This window comes from Pseudorasbora parva, chromosome 23, assembly GCF_024679245.1.
Source record: "Pseudorasbora parva isolate DD20220531a chromosome 23, ASM2467924v1, whole genome shotgun sequence".
Taxonomy (NCBI): Eukaryota; Metazoa; Chordata; class Actinopteri; order Cypriniformes; family Gobionidae; genus Pseudorasbora; species Pseudorasbora parva.
Genome location: NC_090194.1, coordinates 14116549 through 14133953, shown reverse-complemented (window position 1 = coordinate 14133953; position 17405 = coordinate 14116549). Strand labels below are relative to the sequence as shown.

Sequence of the window (17405 nt, the reverse complement as noted above, 5' to 3'; positions counted from 1 at the left end):
ATGGCTGACCTATTTAACTTGTTTTTAGAGTAAATGAGATGTAAAAACGTCTTATAATATATGATTAATTCTAATTAGACCCCATTGACATGCATTATACGAGCATTGGTTGGAGTTAAAAATCTTAATTTTTTTGTTCTACAGAAGAAACAAACACACATCTTGGATGCCCTGAAGGCAAGCAGATAAACAACAAATTTTCATTTTTGGGGGAACTATCCCTTTAAATGCATGCAACAACAACAACAAAAACCACATACAATTAAGTCAGGACAAATGAATAGCCTAATTTTGAACTGATTCACTGAAACAGTTTGAAATGATGAATAGGGCAAGTATCTGACAATATTAAAACAATCTTAAAGACCAAATTTAAAAGCTCATTGAAACATTTGCACTATTTTATCTTGACATTTGGTAACAGTAGCAGCAAAATCATCAGAAATATCTTGTAAATATTAAATCATTTTACTTTTACCATCTTGACAATTACAATGTATAAAATATAGCTACAAGCAAATTTAAGATTCTAATCATCTTGAGCCAAAGAATCAGAGGAAAAGGAATTTTGTTTCCAGCCTTTGGCATTCAAAAGTTATTCTCATAAACATGAATTGACAGTTGGAAGAGCAGCAAATTTGTTGTGGTTAATATCGGGACTGTCTTCTATGAGTGTGCCAAATTGCACAACTTTTTACCATACAGTTCTACGGGCTGCCATATACTCATGAGCAGAAGAAAACTAACGGATACAAAAAAAGGAGATTGTGTTACCAAGGAAAACATCTCTCTAATCCCACAAAACAAATAAAATAATAAAACGATCAACCGCTGAAGCCTTCTTTATACATGAATAAACATCTTCTGACCACGCTATGTTAAGTAAGAAACACAGGGCTGTGTTGCAAAACCTTTTGATTTAATAGATTGATTCTGAGTCTGATTCTACACAGGCTGAGAAGGCACTACTGGTGTGCTAGTTGATTCGTTTGAGCGACATGGCTCTCAGAATTCTCTTTAAAACTTCAAAATGAACCATTATAAAGTACAATTGAAAATCAGTTGAAAGGGCATTGAGCAAGACTTTAATGGACCCAAAAAAGAGATGGACATAAGGGATGTGGCAATGCAAACTTCAGTAGTCTGCAGGGGTGGGATCAGGAGTCTGCAGGGACGAATCCTGGCAGGCGGCATGTGAGACTGAGAGAGCTTACACGTTAAAGAGTGTATTAAATGAATGGGACGGCCCCTTACAGAGGGTGCCAAGGCTTAGAGGAGGATAAGGGGTTTAGGATCAGAACGTTTGTGCGTCAGAGTGTGTTGGCCATCACCTGAACAATACATGATGAGATTTTCTGCTTGAACAGTTCACCCAAAAAGGAAAACAAAAATAAAGTCATCATTTTCATGGCATGTTTTGGCAATTAAGTGTGTTACCTTCAGTAACTGTTTGCCAACCGCAGGACTCATCTTCTCATCCACCATGAAAATGACTATTCCCCTCTCGTCCATTCCTCTTCTGCCGGCACGTCCTGACATCTGGATATACTCTCCAGAGGTGATCTAGAGTGGGTGGTGTTGAAAAAATATTTTATAACTTTTGTAGCAATTTGGAAACTAAAGGACAAAAATCCAAAATATTTCTAATTTTAATAGACCAAATAATTAGAAACAACAAAAGTATGTTAATTGTTTAAATTAACCTTACACAGTGAAACTTTTTGTACTTAACAGGATGAGTAAATCACAGTAAAAACTGCTTTCTGAATACAACAAAAAATTAACAAAATATGTACTTTACAGTAAAATATTTTTGCAGGAAAAACAGCAAACTAAACACCAAACATGTGGTGCATATATTTAAAAATGAATTACTTATTTACATCCTGTTTTGATCCATTTTGTTTAGTTAATGTTTTTAGAAATGCAGTAGTTAATGAAATATACGTCTATGAAAGATGTGTAATTAAAAAAAGCACATAACTTGCATACCTGAACTGTTTGAACGGTAGTGTTATGTTTTTTAAATAAGTCTCTTATGATCATTTATTCGATTCAGCTTAATATTTTGTGGAATCAGCGATACATTTCTTCCAGGATTCTTTGAATTAAGAAAAAATATATTTTTTTGTAAAAATCTTTTGACTAAACTTTTGAACGGTAGTGTATAACTCATCTTATGCATTTCTCTCCACTGATTCTCATGTTTTTCATAGATCAGGAAGTTGGGCGTTCTGTTGACGTGCATAATTGTGGTAAAATCACCACAAGATGTGGTTGTTAATAGAGTTTGCTGTAGGGAAACATCTGCAGTTGCCCAAACGATAAGGTTTCCATCTGAACGTTCCTTACTGGTACAGCTCTGATAAATCACAATCTGGCACCAACCTCAAACAATGTAACATAATCAAGCCTATTCGTTTAGCAAATATTGTTTTTGCTTGATAACCCCTCCTAACTTTCCTCTGCTATATTACAGCAACCCATAGCTGACCCCAGATCAGTCTTATCATCTATTAACTGCTAAAAATCCCAGAGAGGGGCTCAGTGCCTGCAAACGGTTAGACAAAACCTTTCTGGCAGACTCATGGATACCAGATGTTTCTCACAAAACGCTTCCATCTCTCACTCGCTCTGTGCAAGAGTATAAAAGCCAAGGGCCTCTTTTATTCACAACAGCTTGAGTCATTGCCTCACACTCACGCAAACAATACGTGGCAGCTTGGACGGCACTGTTGCTCGACCTCGTGTCCTCTCTGTGCAACGGTGGGCGAAGAAGCAAAGAAAAGCATTTGAAAATTTGATTATGGATTTCTATGAGAACAGTATAGGCTTGTGATTTACCCAACGAAAGTCTTTGCCGTCAAATTTGCGTGCACTGGTGAAAAGCACGGTTCGTGCAGGCATGTTGATTCCCATGGCAAATGTTTCTGTAGCAAACAAGGCCTAGAGAGAGAGAGAGAGAGGAGAGAGAGAGAGAGAGAGAGAGAGAGAGAGAGAGAGGAGAGAGAGAGAGAGAGAGAGAGAGAGAGAGAGAGAGAGAGAGAGAGAGAGAGAGAGAGAGAGAGAGAGAGAGAGAGAGAGAGAGAGAGAGAGAGAGAGAGAGAGAGAGAGAGAGAGAGGAGAGAGAGAGAGAGAGAGAGAGAGAGAGAGAGTGAGTGAGATACCACAGACAAGCTATTATGAAAATTTTGGCTGAAAAACTAGTGAGGTGTCTTAAAGGGACAGTCCACCCAAACACAAATCTCATTCCCTCATAATTAAACCTGTACGACTTTCTTCCATGGAACACAAAAGAGCAGCAAGTATATTCTTCAAAAAAACTATGGTGGACAGTATGATAATCTTTTATTCACAACACCTGTGTAAAATGTTATTTTTGCTGAAAACTAAATCTAAATTTTTTATACGCATACATGCATACACACAATATTAGTTGATACATTTTTACATTGTGTGATCTCACTGTATTGCTCCAAAAAAATATGGTGGCATTAGATGGATTAAGTTTGATGTCAATGACACTTTGACAAGAGACTTCAGATTTACCAAGATGGGGCACTCATTACTATGAATGGGAGAAAGTGCAATGCGCAATATGGCAGAATAAGTCCCGCCTTCTAAATAAGAGGCAATAGCTCATTGGTAAAGTAATCACGGCAGCTGCCGCTAGAAGCTCCGGCCGCCATAGAGAAACATTGAGAGTTGAGACGGGTGCTTAGGACTGCACATGCACATTGGCTGGTCCAATCTGAAAATGCTGTCATGATTTGAGCATTTAGAAACAACTCATGAGACGGCTATTGTCAGATTTCATTTGTGATGTCAAATGAAATTTAATCAAGAGCTTGGTAAACAGCTTTGTAGAATTTGATGTTTCCCCATTCAAAAGATATAGGAGCTGCACTTATGAATAAAAAAGGTGCCCCAACAGGAGTTTTTAAAGATGGCCGCTGCCCACCAAATTAAATGACTTGTCTTAAAGGGACTTTGCTTTGATTCAAATGCCCTCCATGTCATTTTGCTTAAGAATTTATTATTCAGTCATTATCTTGCTTTCTGCAGATGCTCTAACACAGCTTCAGAAGGCTTGGAATATAAAGCATTAGTCGTATGGACTACTTTAAATTGGTCTTCAGCCCTAAATTACTTCCTTTTTTTTAAATTCACCATTTTGTGTTCCATAAGAGAATTTCATACAGGAAAAACAAGAGGGAGTGAACAAAAAAACTTGATAAAAGGTTGTCAATTCGGAATGACTCAATGTTCAATCAAAATGAACGTGTTCATCAAAAATACACAATGGTTCTTCCAGTCACCTTTATCAGACCCTCAGAGAAAAGGATCTCAATGGTCTCTTTGAGGATCGGGAGTAGGCCACCATGATGAATTCCAATTCCTCTCTTCAGCAAAGGCAGAACATGCTCTACCTGTTGAGAAATTATCTCAATTATAACAGGCCAATATTTTGTTTAATCACGGCTCAGTTTAGCCAGTCAAGACCAGTTTAAATTCCTATTAACACCAAGGCCACATTTTCCAAGACAAACAAGCACAAAATTTTCAAGGAATTCACATAAAAATTAAAAGTTAGTCATGTATTACCCACAACCCTAGTCAAGCTTATTTGTATGGAATAAACTTTTTTTTTTTTGTAAAGGCAGAGCTTTTCCATACAATGTTAGTACATGGTTATCAAGGACCCCATTCATCATCATAATAATAATAATAATTTTTTGCAATGATTTTTGTTAATGTATCTTATTTCCAAAGTAAAACTATTGAAAATTTAAAACACACAATATTACTTTCATTTATTCCATTTTTTTTTTTTTTTTTTTATCTCCGGGAAGTGAAAATATCCACAAATGTAAATCTAGGTCAGCAGCATGAAGAGCTCAGGGTGAGCCTTCGGAAATATGTCAGAGAACAAACAGGCAGGGGTCAAGTTGAAGGATGGTCCATTCCTCATAAAAGGCAACATTTACACAAACTGCATATTTGAACTAGTCCTGTAATCACTCATCCTCCAACAGCAAGCATTCTGATGGAGGGTCAGTTTATCTTCACACTGACAGAGCAGCAACCTTGAAGACCATCTGATCTGAGATCAGCACCTCTTTTCTGCAAGAGTACAAGCCAAACTCTGCTCTCCTACAACATGGAAATGGATGACAGGATTGTTGAGATGTAGAAGAGGAGGAAAAATGAGGTAGGAGTAACAGTGAACAGGAGGGCTGAAGAGAGTGGAAAGTTTTACGAGCCTCTTAAAACCATTTTGGGAATTGCTAAAACACAGAGACACCTCAAACAAGCTTCACATGTACAGCCCGACTTTGCTGTGGTTTGTGTGGCAGCTCTTCAATTAACAAAGCAACAACTTATAAGTTTAAATTAGTGGTAAAACAGAAAAAACTATTTATAAAATCTAAGTTTTAATTATAGCACAAACTCAAATGTGGTCCATGCGAGACATTTTTGGGTAGTCAAAGAGAAATTTATTAGCTTTTTTTTTTTTGGTGTAATTTACTATCGTTAAAAATATCAAAAGTTAGGAGCAGGTACTTTTTTATGTTTTTGAAAATCTCTTATGGTCGCCAAGGTTGCAGTTATTAAAAAGACAGGGGTAAACAATTTTAAAGTGACAGTTCCATAGTACTTATTTGAGTAAGTAGTGTAATATTAACTACATGTACTTACTATAGGGTTACGGTTAAGGTTAGTTACTCATAATTATACATTATTTTAAGGTGACAGTTACTATAGAATAGTCGATTGTGCATAAGTAAAAGTACCCAACCCTAACTCTTAAGTACATGTAGTAATGTGTAACTGATTTTAAATTAAAGCCAGAGACAGCAAAACAGTAATAGTGAAATATTACAATTTAAAATATGTTTTACTCCATTTTAGTATACGTTATGTTGATAAAAATGCATTCCTATGATGGCAAAGCTGAATTTTCAGCTTTATTACTTTAGTCTTGTTAGTAGGCTTGTTACAGTGAGGAAATTTGTATTACCAATAACACCAGGGATATCAGGGAGCTGCTAACAATACGCAGGGTTATTGAAATGGCTTTTGAATGCACACTCGAATTTGCAATCATGTGTACTCTGTGTATAGGGAGCGGTGGTACTGACCACACGTTTTACAAGATAAGACATGTCAATAAAGCGCAGGATGTTACACATCAAATCCTCCAGCATTGTCCTGTCAGTCATCTCTCCTCACCCTCTGCATGTGATAAGTGAAATTTGACTCCTGGAGAACTAGTGCTGTGATACTGCAGCTTGTGTTGTATGGAGAAGAGCAGATGCTTTTAGTTTATTAATTGTAGTCGACTAGCAAAATATATTCAAACTTTGCATGCTGCAGGCAGGCACCAATGACATACTTTTTGCCCTAAATGCCTCATTTAAATCTTGCCATTAACTGTTGTCGTTGTGGATATGACAAAACATGATGGCATGAGCCTTTAGGCACATACAAAAGTGGCACATTTTTTATTCTTATTGAAATATTTGGATCTTTAGGAGTGCATTCCACTGCACAAGGACCCACATTTCAGAGTTTCCTGTACTTCTGTTAAAATATTTTTACCCAATGTTTGCATGGATAAGAACATGTGAAAATTAAAAATATATAAATACAATAGCCTTTAAAGCGTTTTGATTAGGTCAATTTATTTTTAAAACTGGCTGGGTATAGGAAAATACCTTACCTGTGGCAGCTTTTTATCTTCATCAGAGAGGCAGTCTGTGGCGTTGCTGAACACTTCTTCCACCAGTTTTTTCTCGTCGTCTGGAGTTGAATTGAGAAATTGGAAATCAGACATCAAACTGGGAATTTCAGAGAATCGTGGCTAGAAAAAGCAACTGGTTTTAGTTTTAATTCAGTGTGCACGTGTGTCAGCTCAAATGCCCCCGAAACAGCCAGCATCACAAAGTTAGGTGTGTGTGCGCGCTTTACACAACTGATCAGAGGACTTTCCAATATCCCATGAAAAGCCCTATAAACCAGAGATATAGTTGTAGTAGTGTTAGTGTAGAGAATGAAAATATTCAATAAGTGTATTAAGGAAAGGGAGCGATTCCATGTTTCCTGATCCAAACAGAGCCCAGCAGTTCAACTGGTTTTGCTTCAGAGCTCATTTTGCTGCATTTGCCCATCGAACTTCAAATGATAACCCAACACAACTGCAAAATTGTCGCAAAAATGTAATTAAAATAAAATACTAGGGGTATAACGATACACTCATGTCACGATTCGATATGTATCTCGATACTGAACTCACGATATGATATGTATACTGATATTTTAAGCCAAAATAAAGGTTTTTTTTGGGTACTTTTTTCTCATTATATAATATTATTATTTGTGTTTTATTATCAGGACCCACAAATATTATACATTATGTATATTTGTTGTATGATTCAATGTAATAAGATTATTAATGTAATAATGTCACAAACTAAACTTTAAAAAAATTTCCCCTCACACATTATTCACACTTTCAATGCAGGCAGCATCTCTCCCCATGCCTGCTATGCCCTGCCTCTCCCGCTATTAATGCAGTATGCAAGAATGAACCATCTGAAATGCTTTGAATAATCATACCACTAAAACTAAATGTGATCTGTTTTTTTAAATGATGTTTGTGCGTTCACTAGGGAAATTGGTGAGGATGAGTAAGGCTAAGGCTCACTAAGGCTTTAAATGGTGTTTGCGCTTTGACTTTGAGAAGTGTCGCTTTAAATAATGTTTGCGCTTTCACGAAGAGCACCGTTCCGCCAGCGCGTGCACTTCAGATGATCAATGCAATCTGTCACAGCTCTAATCACAAGAAAGCTCGTCAGAAGGACCAGAATGATTTTAATTCTGCATTTTCTCTCTCTCATGTTGTTTTCGCATGTCACGCAATCATTTGAACGTCTACTAATACTAATATATTTGTTGTTGTGCAATAATTATTAAACATCATTATGGGGTAATAAAATGTAAATTACTATAATTAGTCTTTATTTTCATTTTTAGTTTATTGAATGAAAACTTTTGAAATACATTAGTTTATTATTAACCCTTTTGCAAATAATACTGCATAGTCTACACATTACATTCACTGTATTAGTTTTCAAAGCCCATTTTTTGTTTGTAGGACAACACTGGTAATAGAATGTTGATGTGAAATTATAATTTTGTTTAAAAAAAAGTTTTAAAAATTAAATCTGTAAATTTTGATTTAAAAAAAATGGATTTCTTGGCCATATCACCCAGCCCTATTAGGTGCCCATTGTTGTTTTTCCCCATCTATTCATGAAAAAAACAGATCAACCAGAACAGAACCACGAACAGAGACTAATATATCTATCTATTATTATTTCTATATAATAATATCTATCTATCCATCTACGAGCTGGAAAGCTCTGATGACATCTGCTCAGATAGAGCCAATGAAAACAGTCTCCCCACCTAAACCAAACTCACAAAACAGTAACAGCTGTATGGGTGACTGCTAGTGCGGTCCTAAGTGCTCACCCATATATACACCATCAAAGACAAAAAACTTCAACTTAAGTGCACACTATTCAAAACTAAAACGCTTAAAAGTCTACAATAATGCAACGCTTCTGTGTGCATATCAGTCAATTTTAAAATAAATTAGGCCTTTCAAAGCAAATTGGTATGGGAAGTGGCAATTCTTTTGAAGATTGTCAAGGCGTGTACATGCAATCCATTTCCCTTAATTTTTTTTTTTAAAAAGCAGAAGGTTTGACACATCCATAGAGGAAGGGCCATGTTTGTGCATTTGGCTCTGTAACAAATTCTGCTTCAAATAGATGAATACTTGATAAAGAAGACCTTGTAACGGTTTCAAAACTGAAAATATCCCCGAAAAGGCACAACGCTGAGCTCATTTCTTTTTCTGACACTTTTTTTGGCCATGATTTGTTTTTGTTTATCTCTTTCCATTTAATATGATAAATAAATCATTATTGCACCCATCTTAAAGCAATGAGAGTGAGATAAAACTTAAGTTCTAGAATAAAAAACTAGAAAAATTATTTTATTATAAAATATTTATTTTAGTTTAGCCCTTACAGGTGTGACTGAAGTTTACATCAGTTTAAACCCCTAACTCAAGCATGAGCAACAGTAATAGTCTTAGCAAGAAGCATTATTAGTTATTGTAACATTAATACCTGTGTTGAAATCCAGTTTAGCCACTTGCAGTGCATAGGCCTCACATTCTTTCTTACTGAAGCTAAAGATGATCACTGGCTGGAAGTTCCTTTCCATGATCATCTTTACGATCTTGAAGACGTTAGATGGACCTGACCAAAAATAAATAAATACAACACACACCAAACATAAAGCAATGCTTTAATTCAACAATCAGCATGTTCCAAACATCTAATGCCCTGTTGATGCTTAATATTAATATCCAAGGCGAATTGATCACGTGGAAATTGCTAAAAATACAAGCATGAATGTGAGATACTGAACGTGAACATATATCAGGTTAATTTTTCGTCTTGTACATGAATTCTATATTTTCACATGACATTTACTTTTAAAATTAAGAGTTTAATCAACCAATTATTTGTTGCCTGAGAATTGTTGGTATGCCTGACAGCAAAATTCAATAACAGGAAGTTAATTACATTTGAATCAAGCTGAGCACCCCATCACTAGGCAGTAATAGGAAGTTCAGCTTGATTAAAAAAATATGGATAAAAAATAAAAAAAAAACATTTTTGAAAGGTCACATTTGTGGTAAGTTTAAATGAAGTACGTCTAGGAGTCTGCAGATTATTTTGTGCTTTATGTTAGCACAATCAGTCAAAGCTGACGAGTTATGACCGTTCACCTGAGATGAATGTTAATATTTGGTGTAAACAGTGCCACATTGATGCTTCAGGCAATTCAAAGTAAAATTATTGGTAGTCCATCTGAGGTTTCCACCATTTATCTGAACTAGAAACTGAATTTTGGCCGCTAACTGCCCATTTTTACACAATTTAACCCTAAAATCAGCATGGAAGAGTTCACAAAACATTGTACTTTCATAACCTGATGTTATTTCAATGCAAAAAGGGAACTTTTATTAAACAAAATACAAAAATGTGGGGTTGGACTTATTTTTTTTGTTGATTGGATCTTAAAAGTAGGTGTCGGATTCCAGAAAACTTTTTTTTTGTCCATGGTATAACATTGATCGTGGATTTTTTTTTAAATATTGGCTCTTAAATACTAACCTTTGGTTCCACCCCTTCTGCCTTTGGGGTCCCATTTGCCCCCAGTGTTGGCTCCAGTGTCCCCCACATCCCTCAGGACCTGCATAGCCGTGTTAAAATTGTCTTCTCTGAAGTCTCCCTGACAAGAAATGCCAAAATAAATTTTGATTACATAACCACAGTGATATGGGAACATTTTCTTGAACTTGATCAGCTCGTTGCGTAGTTGAGGCTTCGCAGTTATACAATAAACACACGCACTGATATTTCAGCATTTTAAATCTGTGTTTAATTACATGTAGATGTGCCATTCTTGAATGACAGCTCCAGTTCTACACCCATGTCAGATAATGGTGCACAAATCCCCTACATTGTATAAAATAATGCAGCACACCCCAGAGAACACTAAGGTGTGTTCACCTTCATCTCTGATGACGGAATAAAGGCTTTAATGCAACTATTCAAAGAATTTGGCTACTTACATTCTCATCCACAACAAGATGGAGTCCATCGCCACCTGCTGGAAAGATGTAGTGCTGCAGTGGAGTGGGGCGGTAGTCTGTATACACCACGTGACAAGGCTGCACGTAAACAAAGAAATCACAGTCATCCTGGAGCCATTATTAGTGCACTATAGATGCATCTTAGAACTCAGATCCACTTCCTTTAAATTAATCCATTGGTTTAGATAAGTTTAGCTGATTAAAGTAGACCTACTAGATGGCATTTTGGGTGGTTGACAACATTCAGTGATATTTAAAAATTGTATATACCATTATAGTATTAATTCATATTTTGAATGAGCTTTTTTATATTTTCAGATTTCATTTTAATTGTAGTATTAGATACTTTTGCTATGTTTTTTTAATATATTTTAATTTAGCTTTAATTTTATTAAGTTTTAGTCTTAGTACTTTAACGTGTTGCAGTTTTTCATCTTTTATTTATATTTTTTAATTTTAGTTCACAATACCAACACTGGATAAGAGGTTTCTAAGGCATCTTGAGTGGTTGACAGGTGTTAATGTGTGCTCAGATGTTGAAAGGCATTAACCCTTTACAGTCATATCAACCATATGCTCACGCCAACATTTGGAAAATTATGGTAAACAGGGGTTTATGTATTTGTTATATTTTGCCATATTTTTTATTGTTTAGACTCCATATTACCAACTACATCACTATGGTTGGATTCCCTACTTAACTGATACCATGTTTGACCTTATTTTATGACCGATCAGCAACTTCATTCTTTTGTGCGACTGACTGAAGTGTGCAAACTGATGCTGTCACCTGAAGAGGTGTGTAGCAATAGAGCTGTGTGCGATTTTTTATCTCGGCTCCTTCAGTATTTTCCATACATAGACAAATTTGTGGTGGACCGCCACAGAATCAACACCAGCCACCACATATTGCTTCGTCATTCATTCATTCATTTTTACGCAATTTAAAAGACACGCATATTTTTGACTGAATTTTTTCACACTTAAAGTAAAGTCTACCAAAGCAAGCTCCCCCGAAAATAGACAAGGAATTGTTTTAAAAAGCGTGTGGGACAAGGGCAACCAGAATGAATCGTCACACAGGGCTCACAAAACATTTATTGTTGTTTGTTTGTTACATTTATATAACGCTTTTTCTAGGCACTCAAAGCTCTTAATATATAGAAGGGGGAATCTCCTCAACCACCACCAATATGCAGCATTCACCTGGATGATGTGACGGCAGCCATATTGCGCCAGAACGCCCACCACACACTAGCTGATTGGTTGAGAGGAGAGAGAGTGATTAAGCCAATCAGTGTATGGGGATTATTAGGGGCCATGATGGACAGGAGCCAATGGGCAAATTTGGCCAGGATGTCGGGGTTACACCCCTACTCTTTATCAAAGGACATCCTGGGATTTTAAACGACCACAGAGAGTCGGGACCTCGGTTTAACGTCTCATCAGAAAGACGGTACTCTTTGACAGTATACTGTCCGCATCACTATACTGGGATGTTAGGACCCACATTGACCACAGGGTGAGCACCCCCAGCTGGCCTCACTAACACCTCTACCAGCAGCTACCTGGTTTTCCCAGTTGGTCTCCCATCCAGGTACTGACCAGGCTCAGCCCAGCTTAGCTTCAGCGGGAAACCAGTCTTGGGCTACAGAGTGATATGGCTGCTGGTCTGTCAAACAAACAATGATCGAAAACCTAAGTTGGACCAATTGGGCGGACTATCCATATGGTTTTAACATAAAATGTTCTTAGTGGTTGACATCAGGTTGCTAAGGTGTTCTAGATGGTTGCTAGGCAATTAAGAGCCCTGTTTATACTAGTGCATTTTTGTTTTAAACCGCATAAATTTTGCTACGGTTACGCCTGTCGTGTACACCATAGATATGTATACGTAGATGCCTCATTTGAGCACTCCAGGCACGCTGACAAGCCACCATTTTAGAATGGTCATCACAAGACAACACTTTAGATGCTGTCAATCATCACACGCATAAAAAAAACAAAAAAATAAAAAAACACTGCGCCTGCGAAACTCTGTAAAGCCCAGCACGATTTAACTTCCCAAATAAACCTCTCAGGTGAGACGTTTGTGTTAGTTTAGAAATTATAATGATGAGCTACACAAAAACATTAAACAAAATTTGCCCATTGAAGATTTTGCCCAAACTTCCAAGCCCTGTTTAAATGATTAAACTAAGCATGTTACATTTATCAAGTGAACAACTTATATACAGCATATTAAATACATACGTTTGTGAATAGGGCATTTGCAGCAGATATATGCACAAATATATGGGCAGTATGAACCTAATGACCCACCTGTTTGTGGAGGTGACAAATCCACTCTGCAAACTGTCGAGCATTGGGAATGGTGGCTGACAGGAACACATGGTGCACATTGTCCGGCAGCAGGATGATGGTTTCCTCCCAGACCACTCCACGCTCTGCACATCACATGGCCCAGAAAGTTAGTTACTCATGACAGCAAACATGCAGTAAATTATTATGCACTTCACAATATTGTATAATTCAACTTGTATTTTCTGCCGATTAAAAATTAAACACCACCCACCTGAGTCTCTCATGTAATGGATTTCATCAAAGATGACCCATGCCACCTCCCTCATAACCTCTGATCCTCTGTACAGCATGCTCCTCAAAATCTGAAAAAGACACCCCAAAACAATGAATCAAAGAACATGCTGTTGATGCGGCAGCAGATAACGGGCCGCTGTCTCACCTCAGTGGTCATGACCAGACAGGAGGCTGTGGGGTTAATAGTGACGTCACCGGTCATCAGACCCACATCCTGGAACTCTTCGTACATTTCTCTGTACTTCTGATTGCTTAAAGCTTTGATGGGACTGGTGAAGATGACTCTCTGCTTTTCTCGAAGTGCCAGAGCAATGGCATATCTGGGTGAAGAAGGAAACACACTTAGATCTAAAGCAGCATTTCTCAACCAGTGGATCACAAGGCCGTTTTGAGTGGTATAGTATGAGTATATTTTTGGTGGCTCATACCCTCGTACTATACCCTCAGTTTCACAGACAAGGCTTAAGTCTAGTCCAAGACTAAAATGTAGGTTTGAGCCGTTTTTAACTAAAAACAACTTGCACTGGCGCATCTTAAAGTGGTCATAAACTGGCTTTTTTTGCTTAGTTATACTGTTGTCTTAGGGTCAATTTATGACGTTCGCATGGTTTTTACATTCAAAAACATCATAATGAATAAGTAATAGTATTTTCTATCCTGGTTTTGAGCCCAGATTTTATGGGTGTGCCACAGTGAAGACTTGAAAGTAAACGCCCACTGCCATGATTGGACAACAGTGTTGGACAACATATGAATTTCTAATCCTTCTGATATTATACATGTACAAACAGCTACATAACACACTAAAGATAAAAGAAAACTAGAAATTGCATCATATGACCCCTTTATTCTCATTCTGTCTGAAAATCCAGTTTACAAAAAATCTGCCGCGATGCGAACAAACGCGCAATATCTTAGTTACCCAAGTGAGCTGGAACACTTAGACAAGATTCCTTATATTGGAATCCGAAGGAAGGTTATGCAGCCAATGTGTTCTTTCACAACCAGGCACTGCACAATATTTTGTAATCTTCAATAAAAGATGCAGTTTAGAGTCACGTAGGCCTGTGTTATTTACCTATTACATGTCATGTGATATGAATCCGTAGCCTGGATGCCAGCCGAGCTTAGCCCCGCCCACAAAATGTTTAGGTCAGGCAGTTCGGTCTGGCCTCAATCCATAGAGAAGTAAATTATCTCCAAAGAGAAACTGTTTGGACCAATGAAATCATCAGGGCGGGCTTTAGACGATGACAGACAGATTATAAACAGTAACGTTATCATGCACGTCAAAGGGGCTTGGATTATATTTGTTCGAACGGAGTGCTTGTTTGTATATGCATTCACCTTTCACAATTTCACCTTCACCATTCACAATTTCTCTCAGAAATGATGATCATGTTGGGTAAGTACTCTGTGTATCATTAAATTTTTTTTTTAAAACACCGGCAAAGATTGTGTATTCCAGCCTGATTCCAGCGCGTGCAGACGCGGTTGCCAAGTTTTTACAACAAAACCCGCCTACTTCTAGCCCTAAACAATAGCTTCTCGGGGGTTCTCCGGGGGAAAAATGGCATTTGGGGGATAAAATGTGTTATTTTGGCAAGGTTGCCTGCTGAAATTCGCACTCATGGGTCTATATATCACATAATAGTCGCTTCAACCCGCGGACATAAAAAAACTCGGACTTGGCAACACAGTGCAGTTTAACTATTTTGACATTTGACAATGCGTCGCTTCGTTGCTCTGATTGGTTGTCGGTCTATCCAATTGATGTCTTTCCTGGTTCGGTTGAAACATGCCCCATAATCACAGCCCAATGGAGCAGTTTCAGACTCATATCCTGACTAGAATTGAGTAGGCTAATGAATCGGTGGGCAAAGCTACAGAATTAGGCAGGCTTTATCATTTTACCAAAAACGAGTTCATGACTGCTATTATACACCTTTATATACCTTATAAAATAGTTTAGTCATCAGTGTTAGTGATGATAAACTTTTGTGTATGTCATGTAAAGACAAATGTTACTCAGTGTGTGTACCATTTTTGAGAAATAAATTAGCTTGGTTCAAATTCATAAATTTGTCTGCAGCTTGACCATGGGAAACTGTGGCTCCAATGGCCAAACCAGTTGAAAACCACCGATCTAAATCTTCTGTAAGTGCACACAAAATATTTCAAAGCAACGGACACTCACTCCGCACACACAGTTTTTCCTGCCGACGTGTGGGCCGACACAAGCACAGACTGGTTGTTATCGATGCACAGGATGGCTTCACGCTGGAAGGGGTCAAGTATGAAGGGGTACTCCTGCAAGGGGGAAATCAAACCATTTTCAAACAAAAGCAAGGCATTTATGTTGTCATAGAATGTTTAATGATGTTCAAATCACCTTAGCAGCTTTTCCAACACGTGGTTTCAGCTGAGTGTATTCCTCATCGGCAGGAAGAACCACCTGAGAAAGTAAGCTAGGGTCAGCACATGATCATTCAAAAGATATGTTTTGTTTTTTTCTACTGTGTGTTTGTGTATTTACCTCATGAGTGCAGCCCTCTACTGTCTCCACCTGCTCCGCCTTCACTTTAGGCATGAGCTCTGACAGACTGAAGGATGACACAGATGGAAAGAATTACTAGAGGTCAACCAAAGAGTGGATTTCATCCAGTTAAGATAACAGGATTCCTTGACCTTTCTAACGTGACTACATAACGCACAGACAGCGCATGTCACATAAATAGTGCAAGATTAACCTGTGGTTAAAAAAAAAAAGTATAGTCTTTTTTTTAAAATAACTGATAATTTTGATAGGCTGGGATCATGTTTTCTTGTTTCCTCAAAAACAAAAAACTTTTACTGAAAAAAGAAAGAAAGATTTTGGATGTCATGAGGGTGAGTAAATTATCAGGACATTTTAATTCTGTAGTGAACTAATCCTTTAAACCGAGGTAAATTATGAGCAATGTGAAAGCAAGATAAACCAGGATTCTGACCAGGGGTTTACAATGACCCAGTAGTTCAAGTGTGAAAAGCCTGTGTTAGGTGTTTCAGAAGTAGAACACAAACAGTACATTAAGTACACCAATCTTACTTGATCTCCTCAGCTGAGACGGTTTCCAGCTTTTGTTTTTTCCCAAGCACCGGCTCATCTGGACCGTCATTTTCTGCATCTCTTTTGCGGACGGCTGGGGAATCACTCTGCGGTTTATCGGGAGTCTTCCTATTAGATGTAAAAACAACAAAGATTCACTCAATAATCATCTAGTGCTTATCTGTATACATTTCTAAAAATATGATAAAGTGGCAGGTAGGATATTCTTGCTGGTCTCCAGAGTTTTTAAACATTTTCTAGTATAATATGGGTGGTTCCTAAACAGATATATCAGACAGACGTATGTAGACAGCTAAACACAACAGCAAAAGACGACATGTAATAGCAAAACCTAACTACTGAATGCCAAAATATGCCGCTAAAGGGTTTTATGTGGTGTGCTTCCATTAAGTTTTTATCGAGCTGTTTGTGCGCGTCACATGTGTTCAGGACGACCAGACAACTACGATATCTAATGATTAGTTATGCAAAACAAATATAACTTATATCCCGCCTGTTAGCCTACCCCGCGTGAGCTGCAGACGTTGGAGTGGCTTTTTTGCTGGAACCAGCCTGTTCTTCATCAAACACGCTGAACAAATCGTCTCCAAACGCGTCCGCCATGACTTCAAACAGACACAATCCCACCAGACCGCGTGCCGGAAATGACATGGCGCGTCGAACGTGTGAAATGAGCGACGGTAAAGACACACAACAAAATACACACCTCTAAAACAATTACAATAATAAAAAAAATCTGATTATATGGTTATTTAATCCGTATATTGAGTTTGGTATTTAATTTATACTATTTAGTAATTTGTTGTAAAGAGACTACAACAAATGCCCATGTACCTCTAAAAATGTGTATTCTACAGTCAATAATTAAGTATGCGGTCCTGTTTGGACCTATGAAGGCCCGAACTGAACGAAAGAAAGAAAAAAATAGAGAGTTTTCAACAACAAAAAAATTTATTT

General features: G+C 37.5%; 1 protein-coding gene across 1 annotated transcript in view; it reads right to left on the bottom strand.

Moving 5' to 3' along the window:
• mtrex (Mtr4 exosome RNA helicase) overlaps positions 1 to 17110 on the bottom strand; it is a 32689-nt gene extending 15579 nt beyond the window's left edge. Inside the window, exons 1-15 of the mRNA XM_067433901.1 lie at positions 16954 to 17110; positions 16428 to 16556; positions 15876 to 15942; positions 15732 to 15794; positions 15537 to 15649; positions 13485 to 13659; positions 13317 to 13407; positions 13064 to 13188; positions 10721 to 10819; positions 10260 to 10377; positions 9204 to 9335; positions 6725 to 6804; positions 4320 to 4430; positions 2845 to 2946; positions 1438 to 1563 (exon numbers count right to left, since the gene is read on the bottom strand). Coding sequence (XP_067290002.1) covers positions 1438 to 1563; positions 2845 to 2946; positions 4320 to 4430; positions 6725 to 6804; positions 9204 to 9335; positions 10260 to 10377; positions 10721 to 10819; positions 13064 to 13188; positions 13317 to 13407; positions 13485 to 13659; positions 15537 to 15649; positions 15732 to 15794; positions 15876 to 15942; positions 16428 to 16556; positions 16954 to 17099 — 1677 coding nt within the window. The 5' untranslated portion in view covers positions 17100 to 17110. The remainder of the gene's footprint in view (positions 1 to 1437; positions 1564 to 2844; positions 2947 to 4319; positions 4431 to 6724; positions 6805 to 9203; positions 9336 to 10259; positions 10378 to 10720; positions 10820 to 13063; positions 13189 to 13316; positions 13408 to 13484; positions 13660 to 15536; positions 15650 to 15731; positions 15795 to 15875; positions 15943 to 16427; positions 16557 to 16953) is intronic.
• Between the last annotated feature and the right edge of the window lie 295 nt (positions 17111 to 17405).